Source organism: Protobothrops mucrosquamatus, unplaced genomic scaffold (genome assembly GCF_001527695.2).
Source record: "Protobothrops mucrosquamatus isolate PMUCROS unplaced genomic scaffold, P.Mucros_1.0 scaffold1036, whole genome shotgun sequence".
Taxonomy (NCBI): Eukaryota; Metazoa; Chordata; class Lepidosauria; order Squamata; family Viperidae; genus Protobothrops; species Protobothrops mucrosquamatus.
The window spans coordinates 155,436-174,652 of record NW_015387268.1 but is presented as its reverse complement, the minus strand read 5'-3'; the positions used below and the strand labels follow the sequence as shown (position 1 = coordinate 174,652).

The 19,217-nt window shown below is 53.8% G+C and overlaps 1 protein-coding gene across 5 annotated transcripts in view; it reads right to left on the bottom strand.

Moving 5' to 3' along the window:
• Positions 1–275: 275 nt before the first annotated feature.
• Positions 276–19,217, bottom strand: part of VAV2 (vav guanine nucleotide exchange factor 2) — a 109,958-nt gene continuing 91,016 nt past the window's right edge. The window contains exons 11-29 of one of the 5 annotated variants that reach the window (XM_015819970.1): positions 15,182–15,277; positions 13,344–13,412; positions 13,012–13,098; positions 12,243–12,328; positions 11,096–11,228; positions 10,365–10,379; positions 9,748–9,857; positions 9,367–9,468; positions 8,456–8,544; positions 7,778–7,809; positions 6,895–7,050; positions 6,031–6,105; positions 5,719–5,771; positions 3,505–3,621; positions 2,838–2,925; positions 2,624–2,747; positions 1,139–1,225; positions 580–734; positions 276–323 (exon numbers count right to left, since the gene is read on the bottom strand). In XM_015819970.1, coding sequence (XP_015675456.1) covers positions 276–323; positions 580–734; positions 1,139–1,225; positions 2,624–2,747; positions 2,838–2,925; positions 3,505–3,621; positions 5,719–5,771; positions 6,031–6,105; positions 6,895–7,050; positions 7,778–7,809; positions 8,456–8,544; positions 9,367–9,468; positions 9,748–9,857; positions 10,365–10,379; positions 11,096–11,228; positions 12,243–12,328; positions 13,012–13,098; positions 13,344–13,412; positions 15,182–15,277 — 1,722 coding nt within the window. Of the gene's footprint in view, positions 324–579; positions 735–1,138; positions 1,226–2,623; positions 2,748–2,837; positions 2,926–3,504; positions 3,622–5,718; positions 5,772–6,024; positions 6,106–6,894; positions 7,061–7,777; positions 7,810–8,442; positions 8,545–9,366; positions 9,469–9,747; positions 9,858–10,364; positions 10,380–11,095; positions 11,229–12,242; positions 12,329–13,011; positions 13,099–13,343; positions 13,413–15,181; positions 15,278–19,217 lie in introns of all 5 variants that reach the window. The other 4 variants (XM_015819971.1, XM_029284858.1, XM_029284857.1 and 1 more) reach the window with 4 other exon arrangements.

Sequence of the window (19,217 nt, the reverse complement as noted above, 5' to 3'; positions counted from 1 at the left end):
TCCTGCCTGCCTTCCCCAGAGGCTTCGTGGTTTTCTGCAGACGTGGCTCAATATCCAGCGTTCGGCTCTTCCGTGTCAGGGAACAGGTGAGAGAGAAGCAGCTGGGCCTTCCCCACCGCTTCACGTGCCCCTCGTGGACTCTGCCCCATGGACTGGGGAGTGGGCCACAGAGGCGCTCTTCTCGGTGCTGGAAGAAGAACAGTCTTGTTTCCCTTGGAGGCCCAGAGACGGGCCGGGGCTGTCCCCAGGGACAGTAGCTCCTGCCAGTGTGGGCATCACTGCACCCCCTCCTCCTCCACATAGGTCGAAGGGAACCAGCCGATCTGCAAGAAATCACGACGGAACATAAGGATTGAGGGGCAGCCCCGATGGAGCACGGGACCAGGCCAGGCCAGTGGGGAGGGGGGCTTTTATGACTGAGGGGGCTTGAGAGAGCAGGGCCCGGCACTGGCCCGGTGCTCAGCTGGATGCATCGCCACTCCTTGTCTGGATGCCCCCTCCCCAATTCAGAAAGGAACGTGACAGGCTGTGCCCAGAGCTCTGCAAGAGAGGGCTGTGCACCTTCCAGAGGCCACTTACTCGGCCATTGGCCTCTCCCTTCCACCAGCCTTGATCCCCGCCGATCCGGCTGTAGATCTTCACCACGTCCCCTTCCTGCAGGGAGAGCTCCCGCATGTCCCGGGCAGCAAAGTTGTACCTCGCCACTGCAGTCCCGATGGCCCGAGGAGTGAAGACTGGGGGGAGGGAGATATAAAGCAAGAAGAGTGAAGGAGCTTCCCATGGCATGACCTGTCCAGGTCCCAAGTCAGGCGAGAGCAATGTCAGCACATTCCGCGACTTTCAGCCTTTTTTTTCTTTCTGGCTAAAATGTGGTGGTCCAAGTTCTACCTGGGCACCTCTTTAGCCTTTCTGGCCACAAGGAGCCTTTCTCAGCTGCTGTTAAGCTGCCCTGCCAAGGCTGGACTAGGAGCTGGTGGCTGATCTGCCAGCTGTGGGCAGAGGGTCACACGGTCCTTTCTTAGATGACCAGCAGGTGTCACTGTCCTTCAGCAAATGGATGGGAGCCTTTGCATGCATATAGATATTATTCATCTACTATATTTATTATATCGAGAGACAGAGAGAGAGCTATATCTACCTGACCAAAAAGGAGTGGAGGGATTCTGAGAAGTGAAGTGGTGGCCCTGAGGACTGAGAAAGGAAAAATTGTAGGAAGCGCAGGCAGCTGCAGAAAAGAAGTTAGAGGGAAATGGAGGCAGCAGGAGAAAGGGGAGGGGGGAGACATTATTAAAGGGGGACATTTATGAAACGGGAGAAATCAGCAAGGCAGGGGAAATGCCCACCCAAACCACGTGGCTCTTCACTCTTTGACCTAATGGGAAGACAGAGCGGGTCTGCGTGGCTGGCCAGCCACTCGACCCCCACTGCCTCCCCAGGCGAAGACCCCACTGTGGGCTGATGTTCGCAGAGGGAGCCAGGCTGTCTCCTGTCCGGATGGGAGTAAGCAAAACATCAGCCTGGGAAGGGTGCCGGTCCCCTACAGGGCCAGGGAAGGCGCCAGAGGAGAAGGCCCAGCAGACTCAGCACGCAGGAAGGATTCTGCCCTTTTCCTTAAAAAAGCACTAAATGGCAGGTGGCTCTCAGATGCAGCTGCCCAGGGCTGTGGAGCGTGGCTCAGGGCAAGTAGGCAGCATCTGAAAGAACCACCAAGGACGTTTGGAAGCCCCCCCGGGATGCAGGATCAGCGTCAGCCACAGACTTTCCCATCATCATCATCACCATCATCAAAATGAGCTTTGGAGATGAAGCCAGAATCACACAGGAACGACCAGCCAGCAATCCTGGCCCGAGTCATCAAAAACTCAGATGGAGCTTTCTGGTGCATTTGGTCATGCAGGGCCACTTGCTTGTCCACCCTCAGACCAGCCCCTTCATCGCTCACCCCTCACCCAGGGAAGGGGGAGACCTTTGGGGTCAGCTGGGGAGCCTGCATAAATTTGGTGCTTTCGTGAGAGCAGGATGGAGGAGGGGGAATTCCTGCTTTCTCCTGGGTGGGGGAGCTATTTACTTTCTCCCAATCAAGGCTCAGATATCTGGCAAAAACCCATCCCCTTCCAAAGCGACTCCTCCAGTGTTCTTTTCATAAACTCAGATTCGTTAAATTGTTTTGTTTCAGCCTCAGGACAGTTTTAGAATTTCTTTGGCATTTCTGCAGATAAGCTTCCAAAGAGGAAGGTGGGCCATTGCTGTCTCCTTCCCAGCCCCTCCTTGCTGGGGGGGGGGTGTCTGCTGGGGGGTGAAAGAAGGAGGTTTGTTGGAAATACATCCCTCCAACCCATGGATCAAAAAGCCAACCCTGGTTAGACTGAACCCATCTGCCCTGCTGGGCTGAGCCACAATGGTGGCTGCTCTGGGTGGAAAGCCATGGGGCACTGGGGGAGGCTTTGAAAGGTTGGGGGGCCTGGGAGTCCCATCCCCATAGCAAGAGTCTTTCCACTGCGGGGCTTCTCCGCTGGCCAGCTGGTGGGGATTGGGCCTTTGGCTTGTGGGAGCAAAGGGGGGGCTCCTTGTGCAAGCTCTCCACCTGCTCTGTGACCCCCAGCAGGATGGAGACAGCCCTTACCCGGTGATCGAGCTAAGGTTCTTGAGGCAGAGCGTTCCCGGGATTTGTATGGATACTTCAATGTTGTGTCCAGCTGTTTGAAGCTCTCCTTCAGGGAATGGCCTTGGTAGTATTCCACCAGCTCCTGCAGAAGAAGGTCAAAGCCAATGAGCCCCTTGAAGCCCCCAGGAAGATCCGGTTCAAGACAAGACTTGTTTTTTCCAGAATACCATACCAAGAGGCTTTCAAATTTTTTTGCTTCTGTGATGTGGATCCAGTTATCTTTTTCAACAACTTTAATATGCTTGACTTCATCATTAAACCTGCAAGGGAGAGGGCAGAGGAGATCATTGCAGGGATGTTTCCTACCCAAAAGCCCAGCCCACCATCACCCTCCAGATTTGACCCGTGGGAGAGGCTGGCAAAGAGCTGGGCCTAAACCGGCCAGACTTTAATAGCCAAAGGTCCATCTGGTGTGGGTGCCCCATATGCTAAAATGCTGGAGGCCCACTTGAAGGCTTGCTCCACCTGGGGGGCAAGCACCCCCCCTCTTGGGGGCTTAAGATGTGAATGTGGCCTCCCAAGGAGGACCGTGATGCCGACTAATTTTGGACCAATTATTGGAAGCAGAAACGCTATCTCTGCCAAACTCTAAAACAAGAACTCTCCTTCAGCAAGTCCAAAGGAAAGAGGTTTGCAAGGCATTCCAGGCCAGTTGGAAAGGGGTGCTTGTCCCAGGGCCTCCCCTTAAGCTATGGGTAACTCTTTGGAATACGAAGACAGGGAAGGTCTGGAAGCTAGCTGGGGTCCAGCGGGGCTGTGTGAACCCATCTCCTGTTCTTTGGAAGAGACCCTGTGTGCCCCCGAGGGGTGGGAGAAACTGCCCTTAGCCAGCCACTGACTTGATGCTGATGGCAAAACGCTCGGCCTCTGCTGGCCTCTCTCGGATCAGGTAGGTCCCACTGGCATGCTGCTTCAGGAGGTTGTCTGTCTGCTGCCTCTCCATGTTGCCTGCAAACCTAAAATCCACACTCTGGGTTAGGAGAGATCCCCCTTAGATCCCTCAGACGTCCCTTTGATGTTCTGAAGCTGCAGGGCCCTGCAGGGAGGCCCCTGGTGCAGAGAGAGGAGTTGGGAAGCTGGGCTCAGCCTCAGAGGCAGAAGCAGCCGCCCCTCCCTCTCGGCAGCTGGGTATCCCTGGCCCCGCAGGGCTTTGGGGATGGCTCCGAAACAAGGCCTGGCATGGCGGAGCCCTTGGCGGCACCGATGCCTTTCCTCGTCAGGTAGGGAAAGGTCTGCTAGGCAAAAGCCCAACTCAGGGTGCCCAGTTCAACCCTGAGTTGCAGAAATTCTCCTCCATCGATGACCCTTCATTACAGGGCTCCGTATCTCAGCTCTGCCTTGCTCACAAACCCCCCAGTTGGAATGGAAGGCCTGAATCCAACCCATAATTCGGGCAGCAATTCAGCCCCTCCTTCAGGGGACAGCCCCCCCATCCCTCCAAATCATTTAATTTACTGTCCAGCTGGTCTTAGGAGTTTCTCCTATCACTGCCTGCACTCTGTGACCAGAGAGAGCCAGTTTTTTCCTCCAGTGTGACATATTTCAGAAAGTCAGCTTCCCCCCACCCCTTAATTTTTCTCTTCTCAAGGTTCAACCTCCCCACATGATGCTCTACTTAATGCCTTTCTTTGACTCTCTTCTAAGTTCTCTGAATACTTCTTGAAGCTCAGCACACAGAACTGGGTGGCACCAATGAGCGGAATCTGACCAAGAAGCAACTCTGGAGTTATTCCTTCATGGGATCTGTAGTGCTATTGATGGGAGCCCAGCACTGGGTTTGCCTTTTTTTTTTTTTTTACAGCCACATCACACAGTTGGCTCATATTTAATTTTCAATAAACTATTATTCCAAGATTGTTTCATCAATAACATATTGAACCAGCTACGTCTAATATTTCTCCATTTAATGTTTGTTTCCCAGCTGGTAATTTAGTATCCATCTCTGTTAAATTATATCCTCTTAATTTCAGCCATTCTTTAACCTAGCAAAATCAATTAAAATTTTATTTCCATTCTGAATCAGCTACAAATGGTATGATTGGAATCATGCATCCGATCATGAAGAGGAGAAGGCCCAGGCTGAACCTCGCAGCCTCCGCTGGTAACCTCCCTGGAAGTGGTGAGGAACCAACAAGGGACATCCTTGGGAGAAGCTGCATCTCATGCCAGAATCCCCCTGGAACCCTCGGTCTTCCCCTTCACAGCTCCTGCTGCTCCAATCCCAAGTCTCCCCAGCCACTTGTTCCTCTCCAGCTACCCTCAATCTGCAATCGTGCACCTCTATAAACTTGGGGGGCGATGAGAGCCTCTCCTGTGGCTCCAGGCTGTGACTTCAGGCAACACCTTCCAGAAGTGGTTCAACCCCAAAATGAAGAGGAGGCCACTTCAAGTTCAGGACTCTTCTGTCCTCTGCCATCATGTACCCCACGGCAATAACCCCTTTCCCTCCCCCCTTCGGATGAAGAGGCAACAGCACATCAAAAGCCACAAGGAAGCCTTCCCAGCATCCTTTCTGAGAGAAACAGCTCTTTATTCTTTTTGAACAAGACTTGGGGGAAAAAAGCCCTACAACAGGTCTCCAACCTGTGGGCCGTGAGGGGTTTGCAACTGGGCCGTGGAAATGGCCGGTGAGCACAAGCGGGCTCCATTGGCGTGAGGGGCAGGTGCACGTACATGCTGCTTGCATAAAGGGAGTTGCGCGCACGGGCTTGCACGAAACCATCCCCCCCTGCTGGTCCGCAAAGCCAGAAACACTGGGGAACAGGACAGGGAGGGATTTTTTTCAGATGCCTTTTTCCTTCTCATAGGTGCAACTGGGAAAGTTTTAGAAAACCAAGAAAGGATTCCACAAATATGACTCTCCAAATTTGGGGAGCTCTTCCAAGGAACGTTGTCAATTGGGCTTGGAGAGAAACTATTCTTTCTGACGGTCTCCATTTATAGAGAGCAAGAAATTGTCCCCCGCATTCCACTCACTTGGACTTCCCCCCCAACCTTCACCAATGAGGAGATTCCAAACGAGGAGCCCAGCCAATCCCACCCGCCCGACTCACCAGGGGTATATGGAATAGTCCATCTCTCGTGAAGGAGGGCGGCTGTTGGGAGGCTGCAGCAGAGAACAAAGTTGTGATTTGGGGTGGGGGAGATCCTAATGAAGGCCAGTCTTCCCAAAGGCATCCCATGCAGGGGTGGTCTGAACTGTGAGCAGTGGGACAGAAGACCCCCCCCCAGTGCCAGGAGGAGGCAATCGGTCCTCGGACTAAAAGAAAAGGGGTTAGCCACTGAACGCAGCAGCTGTTAATCCAGGCGCTCAATCATTGGGGGGCGAGGGGGGTGTCATAGCTCCCTGCCTCGAGGACTCTTACCCGCGCGTCCACTGGGCAAGGCTTGACCAACGAGCTGGGGAAATAGCCAGATTTCTTGGACACGACGAGTCTCCCCTGGAAGAAAGAGAAGAGTCCCTCGCAAGGGTCCCTCCTGCCATGTGGGGCGGAAACCCAGGCAGGGGCATAAAGGAAGAAGCAGCGCCACCGACTCCCTTTGAGTTTAGGTTCTCTCCCAAATGAGGAGGTTTTCACTCTCTCAAAGATTCATACAACACCCTTAACGCAAGTCAACAAGACACAACAATGGTGTCTCTGTCGTGTGAACATGCTAATGTGATAGGCTGACTCAGCAAATGTGCTAAGGGCTGAGTTCCCACAACCTTGCTTTGCTTTGCAACCTGGTTTCCAACTCTGCTTTGCAACCTGGTAAGCTACAGCCTGGGGTGTGGAACTTCTTCAGCCAACGTGTCTTGCTGGCCACCCAGAGGTGACCCAATTCTGTGCAGAAGGGGCTTAGCCCAGGCTACCTCCCGTTGGGTGCAGCAGCAGCCAATGGGGGATCAGAGAGACTTGAGGCTCAGCTGGACCAGCAAGCCAGGATGCCGGGCTCCTTGAGTTCACCCCGGGCGGATGGCAGAGCAGGATCCTAGATTGGCCAAGGGTGCTGGGTCCCACAGGGGCTGCCCCCAATGCTGGTGCTATTGAATAAACCCAGCAGAGGGAGGGAGGGAGAGAGGGAGGGAAGGAGGGTCCTGTCCTAGCCAGCATCTCCTCATCTCCTGGGTGCAGTTGAAGGATTTCAGGCTCTTGTTAAAATGCCTGGCAGGTGCAAAGCTGAATTCCATGGATAACAAGCTGAGGAAGGTTTGGTCTTTTCTGCAGATTCCTGGAGGATCCACTCACCTCCCACCACTGGGAGTCCGGTTCCCCTCGGAGCAGCTCAATCACTTCACCCATTTGGAAAGTTAACACGGGTTTCCCTGGTGGAGCTGGGTTGCCATGGTAATTCTGGAGGGCCACCATTTTAGGACCTGGAAAGAAGCCAGGAACAACAGGGGCCTTGATGGATCTCTCAGCAGGGGTTGGCAGCAAAGGATGAGGCTACATCGCAGACCCCCAGGAGGAGGTTGTGGTGGAGGTTATGGTGAAGGAGGAGGAGACGGAGGAAGAGGTTGTGGTTAAGAAGGAGGGAGCGGAGGAGGAGGAGGTTGTGGTGAAGGAGGAGGCGGAGGTGGCAGAGGAGACAGAGGTGGAGGTGGTGGATGAGGAGGCAGAGGAGGAGGTGGTGGTGAAAGAGGAGGAGGTGGCAGAGGAGAAGGAGACAGAGGTGGAGGAGGCAGAGGTGGTGGAGGAGGCAGCAGAGGAGGAGGTGGAGGAGGAGGAGATTGCAGTGAAGGAGGAGGCAGAGGAGGAGGAGGAGGTGGAGGAGGAGGGGATGACTTACCTAGATTCAGTGTTTCCTGTCCAGAAATAAAAAAGAAAGAAGTTTCAGATCTCCTGGAGCGCTTTTGTTCACACCAGGAACTAGTCTTGCTCTTAGAACTGACCCCCCCCCCAACAGCAAAGGTCTTACAGAGATGCGACAGTTTGGATTCTGCGCTGCAGCCCCTACCCCCTTGCATTCAAATTGGGGCAGAAAAAAGGGTGCCCCATCTCAGGACCAACCAAGGACTCGGCCTCACCTCTAAGAAAGGGGGTGGGGGAAAGGGGCCTGGGGGAAAGGGGACCCCCGTGTCTTCCTCGGGCACCTTGCTCCCTGCGTCATTCCCAGAGAGGAAGGAAGAACAGCTGCACTGCTTACCTGCTCAGCAGGAGAACCTGGAAGGCAACGTGAAAAAGTGGCTGGTTAATTGAAAAACCTCCTAAGAGGAACACCTCAGTTTCATCAGTTGGTGCGTGCAGATCTCATGACCCCCTGAATCCCCCTCCTCATTTCTTGCTATTCCAAATTCTTCCTTCTCTGCCTTTTCTCGCCCTTTGACCCACCTTCAAAATTTAGAGTGCCCTTTCACATACAAATGGTGATGTTACAGGAGGGCAAAATGTATTTTTCAAAACGATTTATGACATGCAAAATCCTCTAAACAGCTGCAGAATGGATGTGTCTCTGCAGCTGCTCTGCCCTTCTGGGATGGGTGAGAGGTTGACAGGGACCCCCAACGAGGAAGCTGCCGGGGGGGGGGGCTCAGCCACTCTATCAGGATCAACAGGCGGCCATTGGAGCGAATCGTCCCTTTTATTGCAGGAAAACGTGTTGATTTGGAGAGCACCGCCCCAAACCTGTCCCCATGGGTGGCCCACCAGACTTTCCTGGGGCAGTGGAGTGGACAGCCCAGGCGCTCTGCTTCACCTGGGGACACGAACGGATACCCTGGCAGCAGACACAGCCCTGCTCTGTTTTCTGGGCTAGCTGGCCGCAAGGGGCTTTTCGGCCACCCCACCACCGTGTGCTTGGAACACTTACTGAATTTGCAGGGTGGGATGACCTCCAGGCACTCCTTGTGGGCACCCGCCTTGCACTTCAGACACTGGTAGCCTTGGTAGAAGGTCCCCCTGCAGAAAGAGAGAGATGCTGCTAGCCCAGCATGCCTGCCTAGAGCTGGAGCCCTGAGAGACTGTACTCCTTGGAGCAGGAGCAGGGAAGACTCCCCGATGCCCGGAGGCCCCTGTGGGCTCCACATCCCCAGGCCTCTCCTCAGATGCAGGGAAGCCCTTCTGCTCAGATTCTGAGGTCAGTCCCATGATAAAAACTGAGCTCGGCCACACTGACTACTGCCCCTCCTGCTGCCCTCCCCCCAGCTGACTCTCCTTGTGGTCTTCACCTGCATCCCGTTCCCTGGGCTTAGCATTCTGGCCATGCGTGGGCAGGGGCCATGGAAACAGGCTGGTGACATCAGGCCAGGGTGCAACAAAAACCCCTCGATCCAGTTCTCATGAGAGGCCCACCAGATTTCCGGGGTGGAGGGGGTGGAGGAGAGAGTCCAGGCAAAAATTCCCCGGTTCCTTGGCAGCCCACACAGGCGTGGCTCTTGGAAGGCGGCAGAGCCTTGGCCAGGAGGGACCCTGGCCGGCAACACAAGGTGCTTCTCTTTCAGTAAGCTGCCGATGGGGCCCTGGAAGGGGTGGGCTCTGAAGCGGCTGCTTTTCGCCACACTGCAGCTCAGAGGCTGCTTGGAGCAAGAGCTCCCCTGCTTCGATGTGCCAGGAAGCCTCAGGGTGGCAAGCAGCCCCAGAGCTGTATGGCTCCACGGCTGCCTGTTGCCCGGCGGCTGGAAGACCTTTCGTAATAATGCAACTTTACAGTAAAACTTTACAGTAAAACTAGCAGCAGCATTTGAGAAGTCTGTGTATACCTGAAGAAGGAAAAACATTCACCTTAAAAACATCTTGCAGGCTTTGCAGTTGGTGGTCTTGTCAAAGGTGAACATCTGGAACTGGTGGTTGTTTGCCGTGGCTTTCTCGGGCTTAATGTTGGATCTGGGCAAAGAAAAGGAGCACCACTCAGCTCAGGTCAGGCAAAGCAAGTTGCAGCTCCTCTTTGGGGACATTGTGAAGAGGGTCCACTTTGCACCGAGGGTCTCTGATGCTCAGCCCTGCACTCGGGAACCTCTGGGTCAGGGCCAGGCCAGGCGGCACCCCTTAGTCCTGCCTGCGCATCACATGTACCAACGCCTGGGTCAAGGCCACCTGCAGGAGCCAGCCATGCCTGCTTGTGTCTTGACCATTCAGCCTTCTGATCTGGGCCTGGACACTCACATGGCCATTTCAAACTGTTCCATCCACTTCCGTTTCATCTCTTCCGTCTTGCAGAAAAACTGGAATCCCTGTTTGCCTTGAAGGTGAGTGAGGTAGAAGCCGTAAGACCACTGTGGGGAAAGAGAGAGGGACCGGATGGAGCCAGACGCCGAGGCAGGAGAAACCCATGGCCAGTGCAGGCCAGGAGGGCTGGGGGGAGCCATCGCGCCACCCTGAAATCTGCCCTCAGCAGGCACCCTTGGGCGGCTGAATTGCAGCACCAGAGGCAGCAAGCTTGGCCAAGTGCCCTCCATTCCTGGCCACAAGGACTGGGAATTCGGTGCCGGTTCTGGGAGGGCTCACCTTCCTTCTCTTTGCCAGCAGGCCTGTCTCGCCAGCAGCACAAAGAGGCTGCCAGGAACCCAGGAAGAGGCTGACTCTCCTTCAAAGATGCTTTAGCCCCATCTGCTCCACTCACCCTCATCGGGCAAGCCTACCTCACAGGGCTGCTTGTAAGGCTTCCTGCAGTAACCGCAGGCCCTCATGCAGCCCACTGGACGATGCCCAATCAGCCCTGTCTAGGATTATTACAGCAGCAGCAAAAGACAAAAGGGCCGGAATTGGTAGAGACGGCTTACCATTTTTCCATGCGACTGAGAAGCAGAAGGAAGCGAAGGGGAGACACAGTTGGTTACAACAAGCTCCAAATCCCACCTGTTCAGACTCTAAATAAACAAGGGCCCCCTTTCCCCCCCTCCCCATGGCCCCCAGTCCCAGGTGGCCCAGATGTTTAATTCTTCAGAGAATGAATGGAGAGGCCTCTTTCTGGATCTGCACCCTCCAGAGTGTGTGTGTGGGGGGGGAGGAATTCCACCTGCTAAGGCCCCTAGAAGAACAGGGGTTCCTTCATGCAGGGAAAAAAACTGGCATAAAAGAGGGACTGGGTTTCCTGGGATCTCCTTCATTGCTTCAAGCAAGAACTGTCCATGTGGGAACCCTTGTTGACCAGAAAGGGGCTTCTCCTCGTGGTGAATGTGGTGCGAGATGGGCGGTTGCCAGGCCAGCTTGCCAAAGGACACAGGCATCCTGGTAAACCCCCCAGTGATGGAACTGTGATTTCTCTAAAGGGGCCAAGAAGCACAAGGATAGCCCCTGGCCCCAGGCCAGTGGAGAAGGATGAACTCAGCTTCCAGCCCCTGGACAGCCTGAGCCCCCCAGCTCTTTTGGAGCACAATCAGGCTAGGATGCCCCCAGGGGGACAACAGGAGGTGCCAAGTGTGCTTCCAGCGGCTACAGCTCCCCCCCCTTGCAGTGCCCAATGTTGGCCATGAAGGGAGGGGAAGCGAGAAAAAAGAGAGGGATCACCCACCTTCTTGATATCTTTGTTGTTGGTGGGGTCATCGGTCATCTTGTAACAGAGCAGCTCAAGGATATCTCTTTGCTCGTAGCTGTAGCCTTTTCTCTTGCAGACAATCACCACTTTATCAAACAAAAACAAATACCTGTCCCAGAATCAGAAGAGGAAACCAGGACTCAACAACCATGTCTGCACATTCCCTCTCCCCAGGCCTTGGGGAAGGGGCTCCCATCCTCCAGTGACTGGGAGAACCATGCCAGCCAAAGGGGCAGCCTGTGCCTAGATGTCCCACCTGGAGGCTTGGCCAAGAGGGCTCATCATCCCTGGCCAGAGTGGCCAATTTCTGGCCCCAAGAAGTGGCAAATGGCTGCCTGCCACTTCCAGCCAAGGGAGTTTCTCCCCTGAGATTCTGCATCTCCAACAGACCCAGCCAGATGCCCCCCAAAGCCCTCCTGCTCGTCTCTTCCTGGGCCCCCTTTAAAAGCCACCTCCTCTCCTGCCATGGGGCCCAGCGCTGGGCCAGGAGCACTTGGGCACACGGCTGGTGGCCGAGGGCAAGCCATCACCCTCTGAGTGGCCCCAAGAAGGACAGGCAGCACCCGCCTTTTGCCTTAGTCCAGCTTTGGGGAGGGGGGAAATGAGCCAAGGCAGGGGTCTTCCCTATTAATGCAGGAAGGGGAGGCAAAGGGTCCGTCCCTTTGAGCCCACTTCCAGGGTTCAGCTGCTGAGGAGGGCAGCTGCTGAAGAGGCCGCCAGGTGGGCTCAACCCACCTGGCAGAGCAGGGGTGGCAGGTAGGACCCCTGTCAGCTCTCTTGCACCTGCTGCTGCTGCTGCTCTCTGGCAGGGAAAGGGGGTCCTGGGGAAGGAGAGGACAGGTGGGCCTGGCACAAGGGGAGCGGGATCTGAGCTGAGAGGGCAGAGGTAGAAAAGTGGAATTTGCTTCCAGGGAGGGAGGGAGCTGCCTTCATGCAACATGCTAGCCATCCCTGGCTTGCTGAGCGGAGTGCTGTGGGTGGGGTTCCTGCCTCTGGAAGTCAACCCACTCAAGCCTACATGTCATGGGAACTCAGCCAGCTGCACCAACGTTGCTCGCAGGGCTTCAGTTCAGCCAGGACCCCTGGAAGAGGCTTTTCCTTCTTCACTGCTTTGCTCACTCACCGGTCTTGCTTTGTGTGGTTGATGATGGACCGGACCTTCAGTTCCCCATCAATCTTTGGCCGCCCGTATTCTTCCAGCTTCACCGGCTGTGGCAAAGGTGACAAAGGTTAAAACAGCAAAAGCTCCAAAGTGGCACCTCAGCTGGCAAAGAGGAGGGGGGACAGGGCACTTCAGGGGTTAGATGGCAGTGAAGCCTCTTCCAGGGTGCTGTGCGATCCAGCTCTGGGGACCTGTGAGCAGGTAAACGAACATCTGGGCGAGACCAGAAAGCAGGGGGAGGGGGGCCTAGCCCTAGGACAATTCGCCACGGCCAACTCGCCACGGCTCGCTGCGGGATAACTTTCCACTTGTTGCCAACTTGTTGCCAGAAAACAGTTATATTAATAACAAAGAAACGGTGGAATAGAATAATTAAAGAAAGGATGCAAAAGGATGGACAGAATGAAATGAGATCGACAAAAATTTAAATATTTTTTTATTTATTTTAAAAAAATAAATAGAATTGTTAAATTGTTCCGCAGTGAATTGTCCCGCAGCAAGTTGGCCCGTGGAGAGTTAGCGGTGGAGAGTTGAGTCCTGCCCTGGACCCTGCTCTGGTTGACATCCTCTGTGCCCTTCGGCTGGCTAAGGCAATTTGCAATCACTGCCTCGCAACAGCCATTATGGGATGCCAGTCTCCTGAACGAGGAGCCTGTTGCCGGTCACCGGAACCATTTGGCCTCCAGGAGAGGAGACTGGGAAGGCCTCGCTGCCACTCCTTTGATCTTACCAGGTTTTCTATGGAACTCTGAAATTCACTTATTTTCTTCAGTGTTTCTTTGTCCCGTTTGACTTCATTGATGAACATGGCCAAGTCCTGAAAAACGAACAACGGGCCTTTTTTGGTCAAAGTGGCCCATCAGTGGCATCGCAAGCAGAAAGCGCTGGGCAGGGATCCTGCTTCTGGGTTCAGCCTCCCATGCCCAGCACCATCAGGGCACCTGTGCAATTCCCAGCCCCCCCCAGGGCAGAAGCAGAGCACAGCCAAGTCAGGCTGAGAAAAACTGGGGGGGGGGGCTTTGGAGAGCAGTTCTCCCCAAAAGACCTCCCTCAGGACCCCACCTGCATGGCCTCCAATGCTTCCTTCAGCTGCTGCTTCTCTGGCCGGTCGGATGAGTGGCTGAGCAGCTCCTAGAAGACAAACCATCATCCTAGGTTACTATAGCCACTGCCTGCCTGCCTGCCTGCTTCCTGCTCCACCTCGCCATGCCAGCGGTTCAAGGCCTCTGGAGTAGGTGACAGGAGAGGTCCTGCTAAGGAAGAAGTGTTAGAGTTGCTTGTCCCAAGGATAATGGCCGTTGGGGGTGGCCATGCAGCATCAGATGTTTTGGTGCAAGCTTGAGCGAACAAGCCAGAATTAATCAAGGTTTGTGAGAATAACTGCATTATCAATTTCTGGGTAGAATCAAAAGCATTTGCACGGGGGAGAATCCTGGGCAAGGGGGGCACAAGCAGAGCCAGAGGAGGCTCAGGCTGAAATTGTCTGAAAGACTCCCTGCCCCTTGCCTGATGCCCGGCTCTCCCCACCTGATGCAGAGGCTCAGGATCTCCTCTGGGCTCCAAGGGCCACGTGGGCAGCATGGGGCTGACTGTTCTGCATCCCTTTGGCTCTACCAATCCAACTGGAACCGGCATTAAGGAGATCTGTGCTGCTGTAGGAGCCAAAGCCAGATCGTGCCAGACAAACATTGGTGCATTCACTGACAAAGTGACTAAGTAAACAGCGAAATGCTGTTTACATAATTTACTTGGACACCAGTGAGGCCTTTGACAAAGCAGAACGCAGCCTTCTTGGCAAGACGGAAAACTGTGGGACAGACGGCATCAGTACCAGATGGATCCGCAACTGGCTGACCAACCGCATTCTGCATGTAGTCCTTAATGGAGCTACTTCCATGTGGAGAGAAGCAAGCAGTGGGGTAGCCAAGGTTCTGCCTTAGGCCCAGCACTCTTCAATACCTTCATAAAGGATTTAAGTCAGAGGATAAAAAGGGAACTCATCAGATTTGTAGACGACACCAAGCTGGCAGGAATAGCCAACACTCCAGAAGACAGGCTCAAAGCACAGGAGGATCTGGACAGACTTGAACACTGGGCCCTATCCAACAAAATGCATTTCAGAAGTGAGAAAAGTAAGGTTTATACTTAGGCAAGAGAAACCAAATGCACAAGTACAGAACAGGTGGTACCTGGCTCAACAATAGTAACTGTGAGAGAGATCTAAGCTGCTGCCAAAAGAGTTAATGCAATCCTAGGCTGCATCAACAAAGAGAAAGTACCAAAGTCATGTGAAGTGTTACTTTATCACTTTATAGTGCCTCGATAAGACCACACTTGGAATGCTGCATCTAATTTTGGCACCATGATACAAAAAAGATGTTGAGACTCTAGAAACGTAGAGTCCAAAGAAGAGCAACAAAGATGATTAGGGGACCAGAGGGTAAGTTGTACAACGAACAGTTGTAGGAACTGTGTATGTCTAGTCTAATGAAGGACTAGGGTGACATGATAGCAGTCTTCCAATATTTGAGGGGCTGTCACAGAGAGGAGGGGGTCAACCTATTTTCCAAAGCATCTGAAGGCAGGACAAGAAGCAATGGGTAGAAACTGATCAAGTACAGATCCGATCTAGAACTTCCTGCCATTGAGAACAATTAATCAGTGGAATGGCTCCCCTCCAGAAGTTGTGGGTACTCAATCAAAGATTGAAGAGCCATTTGTCCAGAATGGTATAGGGTTTCATGTTCGAGCAGGGGGGTGGACTAGAAGACCTCCAAGATCCCTTCCAATTCTGTAATTCTCACCTGGGATGCTCTGCACTGAGAGCAACTGAAGCCCACCTGCCCACTGCAGAATGCATCTGGGTTTTTCATCCCTCTGCAAGGTGGAGAACGACTCACTTTGAGCAGAAGGTGATATTTCAGGACTCTCTGCATCGGCACCACCAGCAGGTCCTGGAGCTTGAACTTCCCCTCCTGGACCTTCAGAGTACATTCCTTGAAAGGAGAGCAACAAAATACAGCCGTGAAGCCCACCTTTGCCTCCCCCCCTTGTCTCCAATGAAGGTCCGTCTGTGGGAGCAGCAATGCTGCCTGCATAGCTGGACCAAGAGCAGCAACCATCTCTGGCGGCTAAAGACAGACTGTCCAAGGCCAAGCGGCCCATGGAGCCATCCTGCCCCAGGACCCAGCCAACTCAAAGGGCTCCTGGATCTGGCCTTGCAGCAGTGAGGGCCCCCTGTGTTCCCCCTGGACCTGCACTGGATGCCATGACCTCTGCCCCCTGAGGTCCCACCCAGGCCCTGGCAGGCCACAATTCCTAAGAAATGGACTGGCCTTTTCTTTACCTTTGGCTGAGTTCCAAAAATATATTTTGTTGAACATCGTAAGAGAAAAGATATAAACAGAAAAGAAAAAAAACCAAGGAGGATAAAACAGTAGAAAAAAACAGAGTCAGGTGAATAAAGAAGAGGCTTTAAGGGGTTTAAAATCTCATGATTTTGGATTTTCAATATTTCATTAAGTGATTGCAGACATTCTTTTATATGCGTGTATTTTTATATTGCATATAAAAAACCCTAAAAATTGCTCTTCAATTCTAGGCAGAATACAAATATGAGGAGCAGCAGATGGTACAATTTGAATCACAAAATGAAATTAAAACTGTGATCAATTCTCTCCATACTGTTAGAAGCCTGTTCTAATTTAAGAAGTCCTAATGAACTGAACCATTAAGGCTTTCTGTAGAAAGAAGCCCAAATTTAGGATTTGGTACAAATCCAGGTATCAAATTGCAGTCTAAGCAGGGCTCTCAGCTGCAATTCCATTCTGGGCCAGATTCATCTGGAACCAGCACAGGAGGGTCTCCGGACCCAGTCCAGCTGCTGTCCGCTCCTGTTTTGCGCTGTCAAAGAATGGAGACTGTGGCCAGGAGCTCTTTCTTGCAGCGCCATATCCGTGGCGCTTAGCGAGCAGGTTGTGGTCTGCAAATCATCAAAGCGCATCCAGTGTGGGAAGCAACAAGCATCAGAGAAGCTTGTGAATGCCAACTTTGGCAAAGGGATTAGTCTAATTGACTAATTTCAACCAGGTGTGCCACTCCCACTCCAAGTCTAAGTAAGGAAGGACAGTCCTGTTGAAGGAGCAAAGTATGAGCAGGATTTATTCAGGGCGAGTAGAGCAGATCTCTGATGCTAGATGCTCAAAGAAAGGTGGAAATAGGATGAACCAGGAGCAGCTGGGATCAGTCCCACCATCTGCCAGCCAAGCTGCTCTCGCCCCCACAGCTCTCCCCACAAGGGACTCGGACTCCTGGCCACCCCTGAATTGCTCCTCTGTACCTCTGCCATTTTGGTTGCCAGGCCAGGAAAAGCAGCACCCGGGAACTCAAGGAGACCCACTTCTGACATGCAGACCAAAGACATAATTCCTCTCCTGACACTGGGAAGGAAGCGTCTTTTATAGACAGGAGTTGCGGGATTCTACCACCAATGTTTTTGATAAGATTTGACACCTTTCTTGACATGGCACCAAGCAAGATGCCCAAAATTATCTCCCAAAAGAGGGAGATTTAATTTCACATTAAATTATATTTACCTGACAGTGCCCCCTCCCCCAACTGTGATAGGTATTTGGAAAGAAGGGCCAGAGCAGTCTGACCAGGGATTCCAAAGAAGTAAATCAAGCCCAGAAGGAAGCCCGCCAGAGGGATCCGATCTCCCCTATGTCACTTAGAGGACCTAGATGATGTTGAGGATGGGTGTGTCTGAGTGTAAGTCCAATATGCTCAAGTGGAGGCTGCTGGTGGATAACAACACGCTGTGCGAAGGTGGAGAAACACAGTCTGGCCAATGTGTTGGCCTGTCCATTGCTACCAATAGGATGCACCAAAAGTGATTTGTTTCTGGCCAACGATAAAGCCAAAAAGGCAAGCTCATGTTGGCAGTTTAAGGTTTAATCTGGACACGAAATAAATTAAGTGGCAGGCTCGAGTGGAAATTAGTCAGAGACAGAGGCCATTTTTAAGTCTGAAGACCAATGAGCGACTGAGGGCGGTGGCCCCAGCCTGGTCTGCCCCACAGATGGCCCCTGCATGCCTGCAGAGATGGGGCGGCCTTTGAGAAGGCAGGGATGATTCTTCTGTTTCCTATCTCTGAGCAGCACCCTAACGGTATGAAAAGAACACGTGGTTTCCATTGGCAGATGAAGAAAACCGACATGCTACATTGTAATTATGCTCTAATTATCCATTTCTAATTCCTTGCATGCAAATTGGTTTGCAGAGGTGATTGCAGCATTTACTTGGCAGTTTTCAAGGAACAGCTGAGCATCAGTTATGACATAAAACAAAAATTATGGTTTTTTAGTAGAAAAAAGCGATCAAATAAAAGTCACTTGAATGGGATTAAGGCAAACTGTGTCACAAGCTTTAATTACTCAAAGATTAACATGGCAAATCTTAATAAAATTTTGAAAGAGACCGAGCTGCAGAGATGCTTACCTATGGCGAGCCCAGAAGGGGCTTCAGGGTCACCAGCCTGCAAAGGCTCACCCCCTGGCCTGACCCCCTTTGCCACACCTTTCTCTGGGGCTCACTGATTCAGGATTTCAGGGGTGGGGGAGTTTAGGAGAGAAGACAGAAGGCTACTGGGGGGGGGACCCAAAATGGCATTGGTCAGCCCCAGAGTTGTAATAACACACAAGTGTGACGCGTGTGGCCTTGTGGGATTTGGGCTTCTCAGTTTCTGTGGGAAAAGCCATTTCAAAGCAGGCAAATGGCGAAGCAGTGGGAGGGTGCTGGGCTCTGCTGAAAGGAGCATCACTGACTGCACCAATGGGACAAGAGGGCGCTTCTGCCGCCCATCTCCCAGTCGAGTGACTCCGCTAGAAGGCAGTAGAGNGGAAGTCCCTTTCCCGGGCTGGCCCCATCCCAGGCGCACGTGGCTGGGGAGCCATGCGGGGAAGCCCCGGGATCCCCGCTGGGAGCAACCCCCCCGGAGCCTTTGCTGAGTGGGCCAGCCCTCCCGTAAGCCGCAGCCCCGAGAGAGCAGCCCCTGCGATGTCCAGCCGGCGCAACCGTTGGCCAAGCAGCAGCAGAGCTGGAGATGGAAGGTCAGTGGCAGGGGGGGGAGGGAGGGAGCTCTGAGTCCGCAGAGCACCGCTGCGAAGTGGCTGCGGGGCAGGTGATTCGCCCCCCCCCCCGGCTTACTTGTTCCAGTCTCGGCTGGGGCATCGCTTCCTGGGCCGCTCCCTGGGCAGCCGAACCAGCCACATGTCTCCCCGTGCTGGGTGGCAGTCATGGCTGGTGCGGCGGCCAGCGGGAGCATCGCTCCCCGGGAAGCCGAACTAGCCACATTTTTCCCCAGCCCGGGCTGGACGGCAGTCAGGCATGAAGCTCGCCTGGCTGCCGCAGGGCTCTCCGCCGCCCGGCCCCACCTCGGCCCCATCGGTGGCACCTTCCTCGGGCACTTTCAGGGAGCCGCCGCTGCTGCCCTCGTTGCTGCAGGAGAAGCGGCGGGGGCGGTGGCCGGGCCAGGGGCGGCGACGGGGACCCCGACGATGCTGCAGTGGCTGCCGCCAGAGCTGCTGCCTCCCGTCCTGCTCCCCCTCCCTGCCCGTTTGGCTGAGGACGCAATGGGGCCGCCGCCACTGGAGCTGCTGCCTCCCGTCCTGTTCCCCCTCCCTGCCCCCCTCCCTGCTTTTTCGGCTGAAGAAGCGATGGGGGGGGCGGCCAGGAGCTTCTACCTTCCGTCCTGCTCTCCCCGCCCGTTCGGCGCCATCTGCCTTTCATTCTCTCTCTCTCTCTCTCTCCTAACCTGGAGGGAGAGGGAGAGAGAGAAAGAGGAAAGAAAGAGAAGAGAAAGAGAGGAGACAGGGAAAGAGAAAAAGTGGAAAGAGAAAGAGGAAAGAGAAAGGGGAAAGAGAGAAAGAAAGTTAG